The sequence below is a fragment of the Macaca fascicularis genome, chromosome 18 (assembly GCF_037993035.2).
Source record: "Macaca fascicularis isolate 582-1 chromosome 18, T2T-MFA8v1.1".
Lineage (NCBI taxonomy): Eukaryota > Metazoa > Chordata > Mammalia > Primates > Cercopithecidae > Macaca > Macaca fascicularis.
The window spans coordinates 65,837,700-65,860,774 of record NC_088392.1 but is presented as its reverse complement, the minus strand read 5'-3'; the positions used below and the strand labels follow the sequence as shown (position 1 = coordinate 65,860,774).

The window sequence follows — 23,075 nt, the reverse complement described above, 5'->3', positions numbered from 1 at the left end:
CCACTGTGGTCCAACCTGGATAACAGAGAGAGACTCTCCCACTCCCCTCCAGCCAAACACACACACACACACACACACACACACACACACACACACACAAACTCAGTTTATATGTGCTGTAGCTGGTGGCATGGGCCCACTGACATTGTATGCCCATCACTATCACCACATCTGTTGCACTGTTTTGTAACTTGTCTGCCCTCGTGTTTCATGGGACTGTTAAGTTACAGAGCAGCAGGGATTTTGTCTTGATATCTTTGTATTTCCAGCAGCTAGCATGGGGCTCTGGCACACTGTAAATGCTTAAATTTGCTCAGTGAATGTTTGCACAATGTTCTTGAATGATGCCAGAAGCAGCACGAATATACAAGAGGCTCTCCAATGAAGAAAGGCCTAATGCGAATGATTGAGAGGCTTGGTTTGATAAGAAAACATGGCCCTTTATCGAGTTGACCTTTGTAGTGAAGGAATTGAATATATAACAGGGAGGCCACAAAAGCAGTTCCTGCAGTGAGCCTGCTGGGAGATGAGAAAGCTTCTGGGCACTGGCGTGGGTGAGGGAGGGAAAAGGAAGAGCTAGCGATGCTGGGTAGTTGGGTGTCTATTAGGTTTGCCATTTTAAGTAATGGCAAAACCCACAATTGCTTTTGCACCAAACTAATAAAACCTTGCGACACTAGCTTTTCTGAAAACCACATTAAAGAGCAGATGAAGAATAAGTTTAATAACATTGTCTTCTTTGGTTATTTTCTGATTTCAGACTGCATAAACCAAGAACCCAAAGATAGCAGCCCTGCAGAAGAATGTGATGGTGAGAAAAGACAGCCCCTCCTCCTCCTTTCCAAGTTGTGGGGTGTGGTTTAAGATATGTGAGCCCCATGCTGGGTCATGCAGTTTCCAGTCTGGGAAAGTAAGGGTGGGAGGAGGTGGAAGGAGGACTACTTAGGGTCAAATCAGCTTCTCTCTGTATGACCTTCGGTGGGTGACCCTGCTTCTCCAAGCCTCAGTTTCATCATTTGATAAGTTAACATGATAATTAGACCCACCTTATAGGGATATTAGGGAAATGCTTGTAAATGTCTTATCACAATGCCTGGTAAATCACAAGCATCCCATAGTTGAAGGCTATTATTATTTTCCTCATGTATAAAGTAAGCAACAGGTTGCATGGAAAATCCATTTCTAAAATGCTCCCTGTGCATAGGGCTCTCCTTTTTTCAGAATCCACATCCTTCCCTGAGAAGACCAGGGCTGTGATTGTCACCTGTGATGATCTGTGTGTGTGCCAACTGGGCTGCATAGCACTTGGAGTCTTTTCACAGTCCCACGGCTCCCCCCGCAGCACATTTGCCTTTGATTGTGGCCCCTACAGATTGCGACAGCTGTGTGATGACCCTCCTGAACGACCTGGCCACCATGGGCGAGCAGCTCCGCCTGGTCAAGTCTCAGCTGCAGGGCCTGAGTGCCAGCGCGGGGCTTCTGGAGCAGATGAGGCACATGGAGACCCAGGCCAAGGACCTGAGGGTAAATCCCCTGCGTCTGAGAGTAGATACGTGGGGAGGAGATGCTGCGGGAGTGGATTCTCCATAAGCAGGAAGGAGGAGGTTGACTCCTGGAAAGGCTCAGGGGTTGTCTTCCTTCCTCTGATCCAAATGAAGATAAGAGTTTTCCTGGTGGAAAATCACTTTTGTGAACACACAAAACTAACACATCTAGGTGAAAAACTCCGATATTCAACGTGGGTTCTTTTCTATTTCCCTAAGCATCAGCTGGTCTGAGAAGTAAAGGGAAAGAGTACAAAAGAGACAGATTTAAAAGCTGGGTGTCTGGGGGAGACATCACATGTCGGCAGGTTCCGTGATGCTCCCTGAGCCGTAAAACCAGCAAGTTTTTATTAGCGATTTTCAAAAGGGGAGGGAGTGTAAGAATAGGGTGTGGGTCACAGAGATCACATGCTTCACAAGGTAATATCACAAAGCAAATGGAGGCAGGGTGAGATCACAGGACCACAGGATGGGGCAAAATTAAAATTGTTAATGAAGTTTTGGGCATACATTGTCATTGGTAACATCTTATCAGGAGACAGGGTTTGAGAGCAGACAACCTGTCTGACCAAAATTTATTAGGCGGGAATTTCCTCATCCTAATAAGCCTGGGAGCACTACGGGAGACTGGGGCTTATTTCATCCCTTTGTCTATGACCGTAAAAGACAGCCATCTCCAAAGTGACCATTTTAGAGGCTCCCCCCAGGGACGCATTCTCTTTCTCAGGGATGTTCCTTGCTGAGAAAAAGAATTCAGCGATATTTCTCCTATTTGCTTTTGAAAGAAGAGAAATATGGCTCTGTTCCACCTGGCTCACCAGCAGTCAGAGTTTAAGGTTATCTCCCTTGTTCCCTGAACATTACTGCTATCCTGTTCTTTTATCAAGGTGCCCAGATTTCATATTGTTCAAGCACACATGCTCCACAAACAATTTGTGCAGTTAATGCAATCATCACGGGGTCCTGAGGCAACATTCATCCTCCTCAGCTTACGAAGATGATGGGATTAAGAGATTAAAGACAGGCATAGGAAATCACAAGGGTATTGACCGGGGAAGTGATAAGTGTCCATGAAATCGTCACAATTTATGTTCAGAGATTGCAGTAAAGACAGGCGTAAGAAATCATAAAAGTATTAATTTGGGGGACTAATAAATGTCCATGAAATCTTCACAATTATATTCTTCTGCCATGCCTTCAGCCAGTCCCTCCATTTGGGGTCCCTGACTTCCCACAACAGTCCTCCTTCCTCTGATACAAATGAAGATAAGAGTTTTCCTGGTGGAAAGTCATTTTTGTGAACACACAAAACTAACACATCTAGGTGAACAATACTTACTGAACATCCAGGTGAATTTTTCTCATAGAGCGTTTATTTCAGTGTCTTGCATTCAGAAGACTCAAACACAGGTTTGTGTTAAATTGGTATTAACTCTTCTTTAAATGTTGGATAGAATTTTTCCAGTGAAGCCATGTGAGCCTGAAATTTTCTTTGTTGGAAGTTGTGGTTTTTAAAAATAAACCGTGAATTTAATTTTCAAAGAATAGATATGAGACTACAGTATTTGGGCTATGTGTTTCTTCTTGAGTGGTATTTGGTCATTTGTACCTTTCAAAGAATGTGTCAATTTCATCTTAATTACCAAATATATTGACATAAAATTGTTCATAATATTCCCTTATTATCCTTTATACATTTGTAAAGTCTATAAAGATGCCTTCTCATTCATTTTCTGATAATGATAATTTACATCTTATCTCTTTCTCTTAATTATTTTGGCTAGAGTATTATCAATGTTGTTGATCCTTTTATTTCATTGATTTTATCCATTGTTTTTCTGTTTTCAATTTCATTGATTTCCGTTCTTATCCTTTTTTAAATTTCTTCCTTGTGCTTGCTTTGGGTGAAACTTGCTATTCATTTTCTGGTTTCCTAAGCTTATTTTATTGATTCAAATCTTTCTTGATTCTAACACAGGCATATAATCCTATCAGTTTTACCACTAAGCACTGCTTTAGCTGTATCCCACAGACCTTGCAATGTTATGTTTTCATTCTTATTCAATTCAATGGATTTTCTGATTTTCCTTGTGACATATCTGTAACCCATGTGTTATTTAGAAATGTGTTGACCAGGCATGGTGGCTCATGCCTGTATTCCCAGCACTTTGGGAGGCCGAGGCGGGTGGATCACTTGAGCCCAGGAGTTGGAGACCAGCCTGGCCAACATGGTGAAACTCTAACTCTACTAAAAATACAAAAATTAGCCGGGATGTTGGCACACGCCTGTAGTCCCAGCTACTTAGGAGGCTGAGGCAGGAGAATCACTAGAACCCCAGAGGCAGAGGTTGCAGTGAACTGAGATGGTGCTACTACACTCCAACCTGGGTGACAGAGCGAGATTCCATCTTAAAAAACAAAAACAAAAAAGAAATGTGTTGTTTAATATCCAAATTGGGGGATTTTCCAGATAACTTTGTGTTACTGGTTTCTAATTTAACTCTTTCATGGTCAGAGAACACACTTTCTATGATTTCAATCCTTTTAAATGTGTTGAGGTTTGTTTTATAGCTCAGAATGTAGTCCATTTGGGTGAATGCTGTATGTATACTTAGATGGAAGGTGGCTGAGAGGGTATCCTAAGAAGTAATAGAACCTATTTCCCTCAGGGGAAATAGGGGATGCTGTGTCCATGAATGGGAGCTAAAAAGCAGCCTGGAAACTGCCCAGTGCTCATCGTTGGGTAATGGCCGTATGAGAGCCTAGCAAAGCTACAGGGGTGGGACACATCTACGGACCTGGATCTGTGCTGGAATGTTACATCCTGTCAGTGCCACGACAGTATACAAATCCTAAACTGCCAAAGTAAGACCTGGTCCTAGACTGCGGGTCAGAGGCTCGAGTAGGGGTGGTGATAAGCATAAGAGCACTAGACAGGGCCCAGAGAGCACAAAGAAAGGGGAACTCCCACCCAGAATGAGCCTGCAAACATTGTTAGCAGAGAAGTAATAAGAAAGATGCCCAACAGAAGCAGCAGTCAAGAGATGAGTTCACTTTGGATAAAATGAAAACAATAGGACAATCTAAAAATGACTTTGCAGAATAACACCCAATAGAAGGAATAAGAAATTAGGAAATTTGAGGGGGGAAACCACCAGAAATCAAACAAGAAGGGGTAGATATGAAAAGACCCAATTGAAAATCATGGAAATGAAAGAATACACTCATTGAAGTAAAATAATTCAGTAGATGAGATCAGCTGTAGTCTAGACACAGTGAACAAGGCTTTGGGGAAAGTTTAATAAGTACTTTTGGGTTTAGGACTGATTGTAGTGGCTATAGCTGAGTATATATAGCAAAAGATTATTCTAGAAAAATGACTCTTTCCTATCCTTTTGGATAATGTTAGTCCAAGGTTTATAGGCTTAATATGGAGAAGAGGAGGGTAAAAGCATTTATGTCTTGAGGAAAAAAAAAAAAAAAGGAAGCCACTGGGTTGCTTGGATTTTGTCAACACAGCCCTGCAGCCTTCACCGTTCTGCACACATGCCGTGTGCCACACCCTGTGCTAAGGGCTTTACTCAAGTCTCCCAACCTCCTCATGAGGAACCTAGTGTTATTCTCATTAAACAGGCATGGAGAAGCTGAGCATCTTGCCTAAAATCGTGGTGGTTCTAGAAGAATTCAAATCACGATCAAATTCTAAAGGCCGTGCTTTACCCACTCCACCTCTTATCCAGGTGTTCTGCTGACAATCTATAAAATGACTTGCCTCCCTTTCCCGGTAGTAAAGTTAAAATAGAACTATCTTCTTGCCATATCACACAAACATGAGAAAATTAAGAAAGATTACATATAAGAAGGGAAGTAACAGTTTTAAATGCCCATGTGTACATGACATTTTAAAATACATTAGCTCACTTATCACCAAAACCAACCTTGCAGCTAAATATGATAATCCCCAATTTACTAATGGAAGAGCAAGGCTTAGTGCGGCTCATCTATTATGTGGCAGACTTAGGGTTTGGACCTAGGCTTTATTTAAAGCCTGTATTCTTTTACCCAGCACTGGTTCTGACATACTTATTGAGGTAATAATACCATTTTTTCTGTAAACTTTTTCAATATATTAATTCTTTTTTCCAAAAAATTGAAAATAATCATCATTCTAGATATTATGTGCAGCAGCATCTAAGAATCTAAGAGTACTGAGGCAATTTAGCCTAAAAAAGGGGCAAGGGATCTGGATTATGGTCCTGAAGCAATCACCGATGAGCTATGCAACCATGGACAAGTCAGACTTCTTTGGGCTTCCATTTTCTCATTTGCAACATGAGGCTGTTCAGCTACAGGAGCTCTGAGTTCCCTGTGGTTCTGTTGGATGAGATTCTTTGAATAGATTCTTAATGGTTCCTTCATTCAAGTAGCCATATGCACTGCTTTTAGTGTTGTCAGGTTAACTGCAGATTTTAAAAAACTGTATTTATTATAGAATCTGGAAATTAATCAGGTAAGTAGTATTACCCTCATTTCTCTAAGGTTAGGTCATTAATTCCAGTGAAGTAGCTCTTGTCTCTTCACATTTGCTACTTTATTTTAGAGCCATATCACAGTGTACATCAGAAAATAGATTCCTTATGTAACCTATTTCAAAGAACCACATTTGTGTGTGTGTGGAACTGACAATGGTCTTGCCAAATGATTCTTCAATTATAACCCTGTTGACCAGGTTGATGGGATTTAGTCTTAATTTATACTGTAAAGTGACACTCATTTGTGTTTTATTTCCAGAATCAGTTGCTCAACTACCGTTCTACCATTTCAAATCATGGATCAAAAATAGAAGGCCTGGAAAGAGAACTGACTGATTTGAATCAGGAATTTGAGACTTTGCAAGAAAAGGTAATGTGTTAAGTCCATTTAACTTTGGGGTTTTTTTTGCTTTCAAAGTATTTTTATCTTTCTTCATTGACTTAATTTGTTGCTAATCCATTTGTTTTTCATATAGGCTCAAGTAAATTCCAGAAAAGCACAAACATTATACAACAATGTTAATCGGGCAATACAAAGCGCAAAAGAACTGGATATGAAGATTAAAACTGTCATCCGGAATGTGCACAGTAAGAAGAGTTACTAAGCCCAATTAGTCTTTTGGTTGCATAACCTTCATTGTACACTAAAAGAATTCCCTTTAAGATTTCAACATTATGAAAAGAATCCCATAATGATACTAAAAAACTAATATAAAATCTCCATAGAAGTTTCTGCCTTTTTTTTTTTTTCTTTTTTTTTAAGTAGCCTACTGGAGCCCAGAATTCCCAGTTTAATAAACCACTTGATGTTTCCTAGTTCTCTTAAAGCAGATCTCGGGGCCAGATGGAGAGGGAAACAACGTGCCTTCAGGTGACTTTTCCAGAGAGTGGGCTGAAGCCCAGCGCATGATGAGGGAACTGCGGAACAGGAACTTTGGAAAGCACCTGAGAGAAGCAGAAGCTGATAAAAGGGAGTCGCAGCTCTGTAAGAATGCTCCCAAATTCTTTTATCCAGTCCGTTCTAATTGATTGGAAACACGATGTACAGAGTACAATGTAGAGTTCTCCGTTGCAGGCGGAAGGCCTCATGGTTTCAGTGAATATTACTGTTAGAGCATCATGTGGTGAAAATCAGTAGCTCCCAGGAGACCCAGGTTAACAAGGCGCTGTAGAATATAACAGCTTACCATCACGCAAAAAAAAAAAAGAAGGTTCTTCTAAAAGTTAGATATGGTTGCCTCTTTTTCCTTCTTAACTGTATTTTTCTGATGCTCATGTACCTCTTTCCAGTTTTCTCATTACATCATTATTAATGGTCACCTCACCACTACTGAATTTTTGAATCACAAATTGATATTAGCACTACTACAGATTGAGATTCCCTTTCCAAAATGCTTGGGACCAGATGTGTTTCAAATTTTTAATTTTTTTGGATTTTGGAATACTTGCATAGACTTAATGAGACCTCTTGGAGATGGGACCCCAGTCTAAACATAAAATTTATTTATGTTTCATTTACATCTTATACACATATCTTGAAGGTAATTTTATACAATATTTTTAATAATTATGTGCATGAAATGAACTTGTGTGTGTTTGTGTATGTGTAAGACAGAGTCTTACTCCATTACTCAGGCTGGAGTGCAGTGGTGTGATCTCAACTCACTGCAACCTCCACCTCCTGAGTTCAAGCGATTCTCATGCCTCAGACTCAGGAGTGGCTGGAATTACAGGTACCTGCCACCATGCCTGGCTAATTTTTGTATTTTCAGTAGAGACTGGGTTTTACCATTTTGGCCAGGCTGGTCTCAAACTCCTGACCTCAAGAGATATGCCTGCCTCGGCCTCCCAATGTGCTAAGATTACAGGCATGAGCCACCGCGCCCAGCCTCTGAAACAAACTTTTGACTGCATTTTGACTGAAACCTGTCACATGAGGTCAGACGTGGAATTTTCTATTTGTGGCATCATGTCATTGCTAAAAAATGTCAGATTTTGAAACAATTCGGATTTTGGCTTTTTAGATTAGGGATGTTCAAATCTGTATTACAAAAACAAACAAAAACTGATATATTAGAAATTAACAGAATACATAGAAAGGTTTTGACTAGAGAAAATGCCTCGTTAGTTCAAAACTGAGAAATATTAGTTTAATGCATACTTTTTTCAGATACTGGTATTTATTCTTTAATAAAATGATGTATCAGTGGTTAATATATAGATACTAGCAGCTTTCTTGCTTAAATTTTTATTGTTCAAATTTAATGTGAGTCTTGGCTTTTAATTGTAAATAGGCAGTATTCACAGTGAAAGAAGCATGCACTTTACCCCCTGCAGCCAGCTCAAGTTCAAGTCCTGAGCCTGACTGGCCATGTAACCTTGGGTCAGCCATCTCATTTCTCACGGCCTCCATCTCCTTATCTAAAACGTGAGAATGATAATTTATTGTTTTCCCATGGAAGTTAAATGAGGCAACGTGTACAGTGCACATAGCAGGTCTGTGTCAATGTTTCCTTTCCCATCCCCTCCAAAGTTCAAGGAAAACCATGAAATGAGTAGAAACTCGATTCTCCCTTCATAGTCTTTATAACCCAGCTTCAGTATGCTCCTCTGTCAAGTAGAAAACATGAAGTGATGTATTACAGTGCTGAACCGGATAAGGACCTGGCAGAAAACCCACCAGGGGGAGAACAATGGGCTTGCTAACAGTATACGGGATTCTTTAAATGAATACGAAGCCAAACTCAGTGACCTTCGCGCTCGGCTGCAGGAGGCAGCTGCCCGAGCCAAGCAGGCAAATGGCTTGAACCAAGAAAACGAGAGAGCTTTGGGAGCCATCCAGGTGAGTTCACAGTTTGAAGCTGCACACGTTCGTTAATAAGGATGAGAGAAGCAGGGATCTTTATTATTAATAAAGTGGCATAGTCAGGCACCTGTCTGTACATCTGATTATACCACCTCAGACCCAGATCAGACAGGAACAAAGCATTAAGTGCAAAACCATAGTCATTTCTAGCCTTCAGCTACCAGAAAAGATTCTGAACTTTAACCACAGACAAAGCAGTGCAAACTGCTTTACCTGCATCCCCGGCTCAAAGAGTATTGGAGGAATAATGTTGCCAAATAGATGAGAAATTAATATTGCTATAGTTAATTCAAAGTATATATTATGTTTTTGGTAATTTACTTTTTGTGTCAGATATGTAAACATAATTATCATAATCACCAGCAAAGGCATTTTAAGCCATAATCTGCTTTATAGGAAATAAAAGTACAGGTCACATACAGAAGCTGCAATGACAGAATTTAAAGCTCTGGATTTTGCAGTTCATATATATATATATATATATTTGGCACCACCATGCCTGGCTAATTTTTGTATTTTTAGTAGAGACGGAGTTTCACCATGTTGGCTAGGCTGGTCTCAAACTCCTGACCTCAGGTGATCCACTCGCCTCAGCCTCCCAAAGTGATGGGATTACAGGTATGAGCCACTGTGCCTGGCCTTATAGTTCATATTTCAAGTAGTGAACATTGTATGCTAAAACAATAAGGCCAAGTGCAGTGGCTTATGCTTGTAATCTTAACACTTTGAGAGGCCGAGGCAAGAGGATTGCTTGGGCCCAGGGTTTTGAGACCAGCCTGGGCAAGGTAGTGAGACCCTGTCTCTACAAAAATGTTTTAAAAAATTAGCTGGGCGTAGTGGCATGTGCCTGTAGTCTCAGCTACTTTGGAGGCTGAGGTGGAAGGATCATTTGAACACACTGGTGGGTTGGGGGCAAGGCTGCAGTGAGCCATTATCGAGCCACTGCACTTCAGCCTAGGCAACAGAATAAGACCTGTCTCAAAAAATAAAAAATAAAAAATAAAAACAACAAAAGTATGAGAGGTTATATAGGGTTATAAAACCACAGTGAAATCATAGTTGAATAACATAGGGCAGACCCCCAAACAGGAGGAAGTTGGTAAATGAAAATAAATGATGTCTTAGTGGATGACTCTATGCTTAGCTCCCAAAGCCTCTTTGGATGGTACCATGTCTGTGTGAAGTTGCTGATTATGCCAAGGTAAGGAAGCAGGACCCAACTTTATAGGCCTCTGAACTCTGGCAGCCTTCCAGCCTGGCATTCTCAGGTTCTGTGTGACCTCTCAGTCAAGTGCCTGCTGTGTTCTCATTGGTACTGGCTGATGGTTGCTGATGGTTTATTTACATAAAATCTTTTGGTCTGTTTCAGAAACCAGATTTTGATAATATACCCATCTCGTTGGGCAAGTTGACCCCTACTGTAGAAACCTTCTTCAGCAGTGATAGCAATTGTTTCATTGGCATGTCATTTAAGGAACTATGATAAGACACCTCCACTACAAAAAGAACTGAGTTCCTATCACTTTGTAATTGCCTAGACAATGTTTCGGTTCGAGAAAGCATTCTGACTTCGAAATTACTTACATGTTATTGTCCCATAAATTTGTCTATGCCTTCTGATAATATATCATGGAGCTCAAGCAATTTTTTTTTCTTCAGAGACAAGTAAAAGAAATAAATTCCCTGCAGAGTGATTTCACCAAGTATCTGACCTCTGCTGACTCATCTTTGTTGCAAACCAACATTGCACTGCAGCTAATGGAGAAAAGCCAGAAGGTAGAGGAAACAGTTGTTCTCTAGAAAAATCTAAAAACATTTTAATTATATTGCGAGAAAACAATGAAATGGGCTGACCTACATTTTTGCTTTATCAAAGTATAGTCTCTTAGATGGAAGGGAATATATGGAAATGTTAACAATAGTTCTCTCTTGCAAAAGAAGTATGAATGACATGTCTTCTTATGTTCATATGTATTACCTGATTTGTCTGCAATGAACAAATCACTTTTGTGATAACAACAAAAAATTATAATGCTATTTTTAAAAATCAAGCATACAAGCATTTATTAACAAGATATTTAAGACCTGATCAAAAAAACTGATACAATTTCTTAGCAGTTCAATGGGGATTTTAAAGCACCTTTTACAATAACTATTTCTAAGTCATTAAAAAAGTTCTTTGGTTTACTACAACTTTATGTTGATGATAACATTGTGATTTTGTAAAGGTTACTAAAGGGTTTCTCACCATAATGAGAATGTTCAAGATAGTGGTAAACCTTGGGGAAATATTACCAGTGCTACTGTCTGAAGTGACCAAGGATTAACTGGTATGGTAAATAGGCTTAGAAAATATAACATCTCATTGTTGCCCCTGGAAACACATCAGTAATGATAGAGTTTGAGAAATCAGCATCTACATTCTTTGCTTGAATTTATACTGTCTTTGTTTACTTGGAAAAAATAGGAATATGAAAAATTAGCTGCCAGTTTAAATGAAGCAAGACAAGAACTAAGTGACAAAGTAAGAGAACTTTCCAGATCTGCTGGCAAAACATCCCTTGTGGAGGAGGCAGAAAAGCATGCGCAGTCCTTACAAGAGCTGGCAAAGCAGCTGGAAGAGTGAGTGCACAGCCCAGGAGACCAGAAGGGCACATGGGCTGAGCGCAGCAGCTTGTCTTGAGACAAGCAAGGCCCTCCCCTGGGTTGGCTGGGTCTCCAGAACTGGGTGGAGGGCAGAGGGTGGCGTCAAGGCCAATGCCCCCCAGGCCCACGTCAGAAGCAGAGCAGCAATAAGGGCGCTAATTCCTGGCCACGTCCTTTGGGCACAGCTACAGAGGCCATCACCTCAGGTATCTACTTACCAAATGAAAAGAGAAGGGGCTGGGCTCATGTTGATGGCACCACTGCAGTCAAACCTGGCCGACAGAGAGAGACTCTGCCATCTCTTTATATTGTTTTATTTTTTCCATTTCATAAAAAAAAAAAAGGAAAGAAAAGAAAACAAGAAATGGAAAGGTTTGGGGGGATGTCAGCTGCTGGCAGAGGAAGGTTGTGGGGAGTGCCTAACCTGCCCTGTCTTCCAGGATCAAGAGAAATGCCAGCGGGGATGAGCTGGTGCGCTGTGCTGTGGATGCCGCCACCGCCTATGAGAACATTCTCAACGCCATCAAAGCGGCCGAGGACGCGGCCAACAGGGCTGCCAGTGCATCTGAATCTGCCCTCCAGGTGGGCACCTGTACCAGCAGCTTCTCCACATTCACTGTGGAGATGGCTCATTTTTATATTTTCTTTCCATGGGCTCCAAGGAATAGAAACAAAGCATTATTTTAAATCAGAACTTGTTGTATAGGATAGAACTTGCTCTAGATATGGGTAATTTCTGTGTTTGACTACTTCATGTCTGTAGCACTGTTTTAAAACTGTGTGTAAAACCAGATAGAAATTACACTGATTATCAATTTTCAACCTGAACAAATATTATATCCTATATCTTACCAGGTATGCTTTTATGCTGTGATCGTTAACCAAAAAGAAACATTTTTGCAAACAACTTGATCAGCATTTTCATCAGGTCATTTGGCCTTACATCTCGGTGTGTCTGTGGAGTCCTGTGGGATCTTATATGCACCATATGATAATTCCTATATCTGAAAATAAAGAACAAAATATTAAATATCAGAGTTCAGGAGGACAAGCCTTCTTGAATGAGTAAAGGCTTTTCTGTCCCAAAGCTTGAACGCCTGAAAACAACTAAGTTCTGTCTTCTGTTATTGTGGGGGGTTTCGTACGAATGACAGTGAGCAGCTAAAACAAGTGTCACATAATTTGTCAGTATGCCACCAGAGATAGGCCCACCTCCCCAAGCCACAGAAGTCACATAGGTGTTAGGGCTACCTGGAGCCCTAACTGTATCTTTTAGGGAACAATCTAGTTCTAGCTCCTTCCCCCTTTGCACTTCATTCTTAAAATTAAGGGTTTCAGACTAGGATAGAAATCTTATTCCATATTTCCTAACATACAGCATTTGTTTAAGGCTGTTAAATGCTTTGCTTTCAGACAGTGATAAAGGAAGATCTGCCAAGAAAAGCTAAAACCCTGAGTTCCAACAGTGATAAACTGTTAAATGAAGCCAAGATGACACAAAAGAAGCTAAAGCAAGGTATTAAGGGGAGTTGGCAATGGCAGGGACAGTCAGGAGCTTTAAATGACCTCTGGGACCAGGCGGGGCAGCCCTAGAAGCAAATGTTGTTTTTGAATCTCAGTGTCAATGCAGATGATACTTTTTATTTATTTTATTTTATTACTATTATTATTTTTAATAGAGATGGGGTCTCCATTGCCCAGGCTGAAGTGCAGTGGCACAATCATAGCTCACTGTAACTTTGAACTCCTGGGCTTAAGCGATCCTCCACTTCAGCCTCCCAAGTGGCTGAGATTACAGGCATGCACCACCATGCCCAGCTAATTTTTGTATATTTTGTAGAGGCAAGGTCTTGCTATATTGCCCAGGCTAGTCTCAAACTCCTGTCCTTACAGGATCCTCTTGTCTCAGCTTCCCAAAATGCTGGGATTACAAGCATGAGCCATCATGCTGTGCCCAGATACTACTTTTTAAATTCATGATTTATTTATCAATTTCATGTATCCACCCAATATTCTAAATATCCCCCACCCATCATATACAAAATTAACTAGAGCCTTATAAATATAAATAAGTCTTGAGAGTGATAGGCCTATTTGGGCCTGGCCTTGGTGGGGAGGCTATTTTAATTTAACTCACCGTGACACTGGCAACCCACATGTCAAGATCATTGGTTTGGGATCATTAGAATAACTGCTTTAAAATTTCTTAAGTAATAAAATCTTTGCAACTAAAAGTCCCCAAAATCACTACTACTGTGAAGCATGAGAATTTTTTTTTTTGTTTTTTTTTTTTTTGAGACGAGGTCTCACTCTGTCACCCAGGCTGGAGTGCAGTGGCGTGATCTTGGCTCACTGCAAGCTCCGCCTCCCGGGTTCACGCCATTCTCCTGCCTCAGCCTCCCGAGTAGCTGGGACTACAGGCACCCGCCACCATGCCTGGCTAATTTTTTTGTATTTTTAGTGGAGACAGGGTTTCACCGAGTTAGCTAGGATGGTCTCGATCTCCTGACCTCGTGATCCGCCCGCCTCGGCCTCCCAAAGTGCTCGGCCCGGGCCGAGAATTTTTTAAGCATAAATTTTATCTTTGGAAAATGTTCATGTATTTTACTCACTTATTTTCTTCAATAATTAAACTCTCTCAATCTCACCAAATTTCTGTGTTTCAAAAACACCGTGTTTCTCCAGGCTCTTGTTGTCATCCGTGAGTCCACGGCCCTCACTCAGCCTCTTAGTCCTTTCAGAGGGATTAAATGATGCCTCTGTAAATTAAATAATTTCTCCTCTTTCTGCTTCCTTCCTTTCCTTCCTTCTTTCTTTCTCTCTTTCTTTCACATGATTAAAAAATTAAAGACATGAAAAATAAAATACAAAAAAAGTACTAACATACATTCATTTGCCTCACAAATTTCAAGAATTCAGATTTTCTGGTATGACATCTGTTGCTCTCTACAAAATTTGAGCTTTGAGGTAGGCTCAGTGTGGTAAATAGGGTTAGGATGCTAACTATGTAAACCAGTCCTGGAATCATAATTGAAACCATGAATCATCAAGATGGTCTTAAAGCATTTGCTGGTCATTTTCGATGACCCAAGGATGGCAATATTATCAGCTAGGAATGACTGCTAGCTAGCTCCCTTTCTTTCACAGAATTTTAAAAATGTGTCGTTCATTTTGGAAATTAACAGAAACAATGCCTACTTTGTGTCTGTATTTGCCTGGATGAGGCTCTTTCAACAACACTCTTGTCCTCTGATAGAAGAGGATCCTTTCTGCATTATTAATTCATTCATTCACTCATATATTCATTTACTCAACAAACAGGTACTATTAAGCCTCAACTAGTGCCAGACACTACATTATGTGCTAGGACATGGTAATGGATAAGACAGATGCATCTTTTACTAAACAGAGTCTCTTACTCTGGGCGGATAAGAAGTTTAGCCTTTCCCAAGTTATTCAGCCTCTCTCTTTCTTCCTGTGTATTTCCAAGCCATTTCCTCAAGGCTCTGATTTGCTGCTGACCTCTGTAACTGGAGGATCCCAGAGCTGTGGGTCTGGGCACATGCAGTGGGCATCTCTGAGATGACTCCTAAGAAGCAAGTCTACTCAATGCTGTGCAGACACTGGCTACTTCAGGGGCCACAAATACCAATGGAGGATCAAAAATGCACAAAGGAATTGCCTCCTAATGCTTTATTTTATTTTAGAAGTCAGTCCGGCTCTCAGCAACCTACAGCAAACCCTGAATATTGTGACAGTTCAGAGAGAAGTGATAGCCACCAATCTCACAACTCTCCGAGATGGTCTTCGTGGGATACAGAGAGGTCAGCATCTTCCTAACCCGTTGTACTTGGTTGGCTTCTTTTGTTGAACGTTTTAGATACTTATACCTCCCTATTTGTGTGTGCATTAGGTGATATTGATGCTATGATCAGTAGTGCAAAGAGCATGGTCAGAAAGGCCAACGACATCACAGATGAGGTCCTGGATGGGCTGAACCCCATTCAGACAGATGTGGAAAGAATTAAGGACACCTATGGGAGCACACAGAACGAAGACTTCAAAAAGGCTCTGACGGATGCAGATAACTCGGGTATTAGGCGTTCTCTGGCCAGGACATCTTAGCCATTCTCTCCATTGTTATGTGTTTTGGTCCATTTTCATTCTTCCCTGGTAAAGTCTGATCTCAGAAACTAAAACATTAGAAAACAGCTCCACATGATATAGGATATATTCAAAGCATATAGGTAGTCTACTAGTTGGAAGGACCAGATAGGATTTTTAATTTTTAGAAAATACATTGAAAATGCTATTGGTTTTTTTTTTTACAAAGTGGAGATATAAGTTTCTTAATCATGAGGCAGCGAATTATGATTAATATTAAGAATCAGAAAACAGGCCGGGCGCGGTGGCTCACGTCTGTAATTCCAGCACTTTGGGAGGCCGAGGCGGGCGGATCATGAGGTCAGGAGATCGAGACCATCCTGGCTAACACAGTGAAACCCCGTCTCTACTAAAAACACAAAAAATTAGCCAGGCGTGGTGGCGGGTGCCTGTAGTCCCAGCTACTCGGGGAGGCTGAGGCAGGAGAATGGTGTGAACCTGGGAGGTGGAGCTTTCAGTGAGCCGAGATCGTGCCACTGCATTCCAGCCTGGGTGGCAGAGCAAGACTCCATCTCAAAAAAAAAAAAAAAAAAAAAAAAGAAAAAGAATCAGAAAACAAAGATTTTTTTTTTTTCTTTCCGTAGTGGTCAAAGTAAAGGATTTGGTACCCAGATTGCAGAATACAATTCACCATGTACAGTAGCTCCTCCTTATCCTCAGGGGATATGTTCCAAGACCCCTAGTGGATGCATGAACCCACAGATAGTACCAAACCCTGTATATACTATGTTTTTTCAATCTGATAACCCAGATAGCTACTAAGTGACTAATGGGTGGGTAGGGTAGACAGCAAGGATATGCTGGAAAAAAGGAAGATTCACATGGGTGCTACTCCAAACAGCACACAATTCAAAACTTACGAATTGCTTATTTCTGGAATTTTTCTTTTTAATATTTTTGGACCATGGTTGATAGCAAATACTTGAAACCTCGAGAAGTGAAACCATGGGTAAGGGGGGAACTACCGTAACTAATTATGACCCATCCTGTTCAACATCTGGGGACCAAACATGCCACTTGACAAATACTGTCAGTAAGAACAATTGTAGTTAGCCTTTTCTTAATGCTCAATATTACATTTCTGTTTTCTAATCTCACCAACAGTGAATAAGTTAACCAACAAACTACCTGATCTTTGGCGCAAGATTGAAAGTATCAACCAACAGCTGTTGCCCTTGGGAAACATCTCTGACAACATGGACAGAATACGAGAATTAATTCAGCAGGCCAGAGATGCTGCCAGTAAGGTGAGTGTGTCCCCATGTGGTCAGTGGCCAAGGCTAGTTCTTTGATGAGTTATCACATTCATCAAGAAAGAAAAAACACTTATTTACTCAAGAATTAGTTGTCTTTCTTCCCCCAATTCTTTGGTTGCTTGAAATATAAAGACTGATTTTTCTCCTGTCATCCTTTACAAGTGTACATGACCTTTGTACATTCTTACATTCTTACATTATCTTATCATTCTTACATTATCTGGTATATCAGGATCCTGAAGCAGTTTGCCCCATTGAGTTTATTCAGGCAGAAAGCAGGATTTTTTTCCAGGCCCTGGTTTGTAAACTGTGATTGCACATTCAAGTGAGGATTCTGTGGTCAGAATGTGCCAGTGTGATACTGCACAGGACCTACCCTCCTACTGTTACTTCAAAGTTGTAGAATCCATCTTTGCTGAGGATGGAGGATTTAAGATGAGAGCAGTTTTCCATCATTGGAGTACTGATTCACCAGCCTTTCTTGTTTTAACCTGACATTATTTACTTGAATTACTGACACTTGTCTCTTAAAATTTGTTTTGTCCTAAAATGGCATAAATATAATTTCTTATATTTTCCAATAACTCCTAGACAGCCCTACAGGAGAGTTTTGGAGGGAGAGGGTTGGAGAGCATAGTCAGAATATCACTGCCCTGGAGGCATCATGCCCAGTAACCAGGCTCACTGTTACTTCTTTTGAGCCTGGGAATCTGCCCTTTCTTCTAAGAAAGCGAAGTATTCCCAACATTAAACCTTGAACAGGAAAACAAACAGCATAGGGCAAAATTTGGAAGAAAGCACCCTCTTCACACTCATACATGCTTTATAAAAACCAAATGAATAAGAATGTGTGCTAGCTTTTACCCTTCTGTCTTCATTCACTAATTTATCCAACAAAAATTTGAAGTGTATTATAACACGGTGGTTAATAGCTGTTTAACCAAGCCAGACTGTCTTGGTTTCAATTCTTGCTCTGCCTTTGATGAGCTGTGAGACCTGAGCCCTGTCCCTTTACCTCTCTATGCCTTAGTTTCTTGGTCTATAGGGCATAGAAAATAATAGTACCAACCTCATGAGATTGTTAGGGTTAAATGAGCTAATGTGGAACAGTGCCTGGCAAATAGTAGATACCATGTTAGTGGAAAAACATAAAATAAAAAGCAATAAGTAAGTGCTTTTGTATGCCTGGTTGGCATCAGCACTTCTTTGGGTGCTGAGGCCACAGAAATTATTAAGTCATAGTTCTGAACTCAGGCTGCTCTCCAGCCACTGCAGGTGGTTTCTTAGACTGTGCTAAAAGCTGGATAGAGTTGTGTTATGTGTATCTTCAGAATCCCCAGTTCTACCTGGAGAGGCTTAGAATAGCACTAATAAGTATCATTAACAGACATGGATAAGAAGCTTCATTGCAACATAGTTTATAATCACACAAAAAATTTTTTTTGAAAAAAAGCCACATTGACAACAGTAAACCTGAATGAGCTGGGGCTGTGTTTATCAACATGAATAAATGCAAACACATAGTGCCCAGCAAAGAAAGCACGTTGTAGATAAATGTGTACAGGTGGACACCATTTATATAAAAATATTTAAAACATGAAAAATAGGACTAATTACAGTTTATAGGTAAATGCATATTTAATTTTAAAAAATTATGAAAAAATGCATGGGAATTTGCTTGGGAATCCAGATCCAGAGTAGTGGTGACCTCTGAGAAGGGAGAGGGGAACAGGTGCCAGTTCTGTGAGTCATGTTCCATTTCATGGTGATGCACATACAGGCATATTTTTCTCCCTCCCTTTCCTCAAATACAAGAAATACCTTAATTTAAAAAATTTAAAGGACGAGTAGGAATTTGCCAGGTGACAAAAAGCAGGAGAGAATTCCAGGCAGAGACTCAGAGAAGATTCTGAAGGGCAGGGGGTGAGTAGGAGAGAGAGGCATGAAATGAGCCCACAAATGTGGGACCCCATCGCTAAGTCCTCTGATTTAATGCCTTGCATATACAAGATCCTCGATAAATATTTAAATACTTGATAGAGAAAATGCAGATTTGCCATAAATCTCATTCTTTTGTATTCGATCGTTAGGAAATATTTATCTTCTTGGTTCACACACCAGGGCTAGTCAGAGAACTTTTGTTATTGGTCTATTACATATAAGTATAAAGTTGAGAGTAAATGTTTGGAAGCTTTGAATAATTTGAATTGCCTCAACATGCAAGCATGTGATCAGTGGGCTTGTATTTTGTCTACCATCTTTTTTATTTTTCTAGTTATTTAAATTTGAATATGTTTTACAAAAGTATTTGTCCCTGGCATATTAGAAAGAAAAAATGGTCCTTCATCACAGAGATCTTAAGAAGCACTATTTTAGAGAGCCTTGATGCACTCACTCATTTTTCAGGACTGAACGCCTATAATAAATGAAACTGTAACATGTAATATATCCAAGGGAAGTAGTTCCTTTCAAAGTGCATTTAAAATATTTTAATATATAAATATAAATATATGCATATATATTTAATTATATATTATAATAATGTATTTTATGCATATATAGTATTATATAATTATATATGCTTTTGTATATTAAATATATAACATATGTTACAGATAATGTATATATAATTATATATGCATTTTAATATAATATATAAAATGATATATTATATATAACATAATTATATATGCATTTATTATATATTTAATATATTAAAATGCATATTTATATATAAGTAGTATATACATTATCATATATAAATTGTATATTAATATATACTTATATAAATATTTTGTATATTTAATATATAAATGCATATATTTAAAAACTACATATATATAAATGTATAGATATATATAGTTTTGTTTTTTTGAGACAAGGTCTCACTCTGTTCCCTAGGCTGGAGTCCAGTGGCATGATGACGGCATGCTGCAGCCTGGAACTCCTGGGCTCAAGCGAGCCTCACACCTCAGACTCCTGAGTAGCTAGGACTACAGGCATGCAACACTATGCCTGGCCTTTTCTTTTCTTTTTTTTTTTTTGGTAGAGATGAGGTCTTACCATGTTGCTCAGGCTGGCCTCAAACTCCTGAGCTCAAGTGATCCTCCCACCTCAGCCTCCCAAAGTGCTGAGATTACAGGTGTGAGCTACTGCACCTGGCTTAAAATATAGTTTTAGTGTATTACATGTCTGACTGTATGCCAGGCACCATGCCAAGTGCCTCCACGGATGTTAGTTCGTCTGCACAAAAACCTTCGAGGGTTGTAATTCATATTATTGTCATTATCATTATTATTATTGCTGGCCCAGAGGACTAAATGCACTGCTCAAATGTCCCTGACTAATAAAAAACACAAATGCCTTATGACACAGCTCCCGAAACAGCTTCATGAGTTTATAATTTGGGTCTTGGAGATTATGATCCAGGGCTTAGAGACATTCACATTCCCTTGCTCCTTATCATAACAACTCAGGAAAGGCTGATGCATGGCTACGAGTCAGAAACTAGCTCTCTGAGCACGCCTACTTTCTTCACAGGACAGCGTTTGACACCTTGTAACTTACTCCTCACAGGTTGCTGTCCCCATGAGATTCAATGGTAAATCTGGAGTTGAAGTCCGACTGCCAAATGACCTGGAAGATTTGAAAGGATACACATCTCTGTCCTTGTTTCTCCAAAGGCCCAACTCAAGAGAAAATGGGGGTACTGAGAATATGTTTGTGATGTACCTTGGAAATAAAGATGTAAGTATTGCTTGGACATCTCCCTTGTTTTTGAAACAATATTTTTCAAGATGTGTGCTTTTGAGATGTGTAGCACAGCTGCATCACTGCCATTAGCACAGCAGGCAGAAATCCTACTAAGACATCGACAAATCCCTCCAGCTTCCTCCCTGCCCACCTCCCCACTGTGGCAGTGCCCTCAAGGGATCTCTCATGCATCCTGGATTGTTGGTTGCTGGAGGATCAAGAGGCCTTACCCAATGGGCCCAACACATGGGCACGTGTGTGTACATGTAAAAAATATACGCACCTGGGGAGGGTGATTGGCACCCCTCCATACTACCAAGTTGTATAATTGACACCACACTAGCAGGGATCAATACCAAGCCTTCGTGGAAATCAACAGTAGCTCCTCCTCTTGGAATTTTGACCTTGTCCTCTTCCTCCGACCGCCCAACTGCAGACCCTTCCTCAAGCCTGTGGGATGGGGAGATTATGGGTGAGGACTGGAGTGGAATGAATCCTCCCTCTCCTGCCTAAATGATAGGAAAAGCAGTTGCCCATCTCTTTATCAGTGTAAATTCATTACTACTACTACTATCAGTGTAAATTCACTACCCTTACAGGCATTTTGAATGGCTGGCTTTAGCTTTTAATCCCTCCTTTTAAAATACATTTCTTTAACGTAAGTGTCAGAGGAAAAGTTAATCACTCACTGGGTTAGGATTCAGTTGTTGAAAGAGAAATGCTTGAAATACGGTTCTCAAAAATTCTGCCCAATTAGGAAATTGTTAGTTGTCACTAATGGATCTTGTATTTAAAGATTCTTAAAATCAACACTATTGCTAATTACTCTTCCATGCTTCAAGAGGTTGGCATTTTATTTGTAGCTTTCTTATGTCATGATTTTTTGCTTTGTTTTGTGATAAAATGCACATTACTTTATTCCTTCAACACATTTATACCATATACCTACTATGTGTCACATTCTGGCTTTGTGATAAACAAAAATTTATTTCTCAAATGTACTTAATGCCAACGCACACCTAAAATGGTTAAAATGGTAAGTTTTATGAATATTTTGCCACGATTTTAAAACATTTTGTTTCTACCTTAAGGCGCTCACATTCTAGCAGGGAAGAAAGATGCATATATAACTAATCTCGGTAACATAGAGGTGTGATAACAGAGGCATGCACAAAGTGTTAAGAGGATGTTGTGTAGTACTGGGAGAAGCAAAATGGCTTATCTCCCTTACCAGACTAAAATCTGATGGACGGCTGAGTCCATATCTGGGCCCTCTGTATGGCCGGTGCTTGGCACATATTTGTAGATTGAGCAAATGGAGGGATGAGTAAATGAGTGCCCTATAACATGAGCAGAGACAGCTTCGCATTATTAACTCAGCATTCTGTATTATTCTATAAAAGATTGCACCTTGTTTATTCTGTCTCTCCAAGGCTTATTGCCTAAAACCCGTTAGTTATTTGAAATGCATCCTCATCCTCTTGGGATGGGAAGTTGCGAAACCACAGTGTGAAGTGTTCTGAGGTGGCCCTTTGTCTCCAGGCCTCCCGGGACTACATCGGCATGGCAGTTGTGGATGGTCAGCTCACCTGTGTCTACAACCTGGGAGACCATGAGACTGAACTCCAAGTGGACCAGATCTTGACCGAGAGCGAGACTCAGGAGGCAGTTATGGATCGGGTGAAATTTCAGAGGTATAAGTCTGATTGACTGTTGCTCTTTGTGAACCTGACCTGCGCTCACCAAACTTCCATGTATACATGTTGCTGAACCCCATTTTTAGTGGCTTGGCTTTGAATTCTTTAATTTTTTCATATAACTTTATATTCTAAATTCATTTTAAACAGAATTTATCAGTTTGCAAGGCTTAATTACACCAAAGGAGCCACATCCAGTAAACCAGAAATACCCGGAGTCTATGACATGGATGGTAGAAACAGCAATACACTCCTTAATCTGGATCCCGAAAATGTTGTATTTTATGTTGGAGGTTACCCACCTGATTTTAAAGTAAGTGTAAATGTTATTTCACTGAATGAAATATTTAAATTTTAATTTGGTATGGTGATGACCTCATGCCTCTATTTGAATTATTAATTACATGTAAAATGGATTTAACCGCACATTCTTACAGCACATTCTAGCGATAATAATTAACACTTGTTGAGTGCTTCCTCTGTGCACTCAATAGAAACTGTGCTAAGCTTAAGTAAGTTAATTTAAATAAGCATCATGATCATTCCCATTTTACAGATGAGGAAACAGAGACAGAGGGGTATCATAACTTGCCCACAGTCATAGCTAGTAAATAGCA

General features: G+C 40.0%; 1 protein-coding gene across 8 annotated transcripts in view; it reads left to right on the top strand.

Moving 5' to 3' along the window:
• LAMA3 (laminin subunit alpha 3) overlaps positions 1-23,075 on the top strand; it is a 274,694-nt gene that overhangs the window by 212,232 nt on the left and 39,387 nt on the right. For all 8 annotated transcript variants that reach the window (XM_074022716.1, XM_074022718.1, XM_015440095.3 and 5 more), the window contains 16 exons: positions 761-811; positions 1,373-1,524; positions 6,336-6,446; positions 6,553-6,664; positions 6,894-7,061; positions 8,722-8,918; positions 10,602-10,718; positions 11,410-11,564; positions 12,029-12,170; positions 13,002-13,104; positions 15,296-15,412; positions 15,502-15,681; positions 16,857-16,999; positions 20,585-20,755; positions 22,304-22,455; positions 22,609-22,771. In XM_074022716.1, the coding sequence (XP_073878817.1) occupies positions 761-811; positions 1,373-1,524; positions 6,336-6,446; positions 6,553-6,664; positions 6,894-7,061; positions 8,722-8,918; positions 10,602-10,718; positions 11,410-11,564; positions 12,029-12,170; positions 13,002-13,104; positions 15,296-15,412; positions 15,502-15,681; positions 16,857-16,999; positions 20,585-20,755; positions 22,304-22,455; positions 22,609-22,771 (2,234 nt within the window). The remainder of the gene's footprint in view (positions 1-760; positions 812-1,372; positions 1,525-6,335; positions 6,447-6,552; positions 6,665-6,893; positions 7,062-8,721; positions 8,919-10,601; positions 10,719-11,409; positions 11,565-12,028; positions 12,171-13,001; positions 13,105-15,295; positions 15,413-15,501; positions 15,682-16,856; positions 17,000-20,584; positions 20,756-22,303; positions 22,456-22,608; positions 22,772-23,075) is intronic.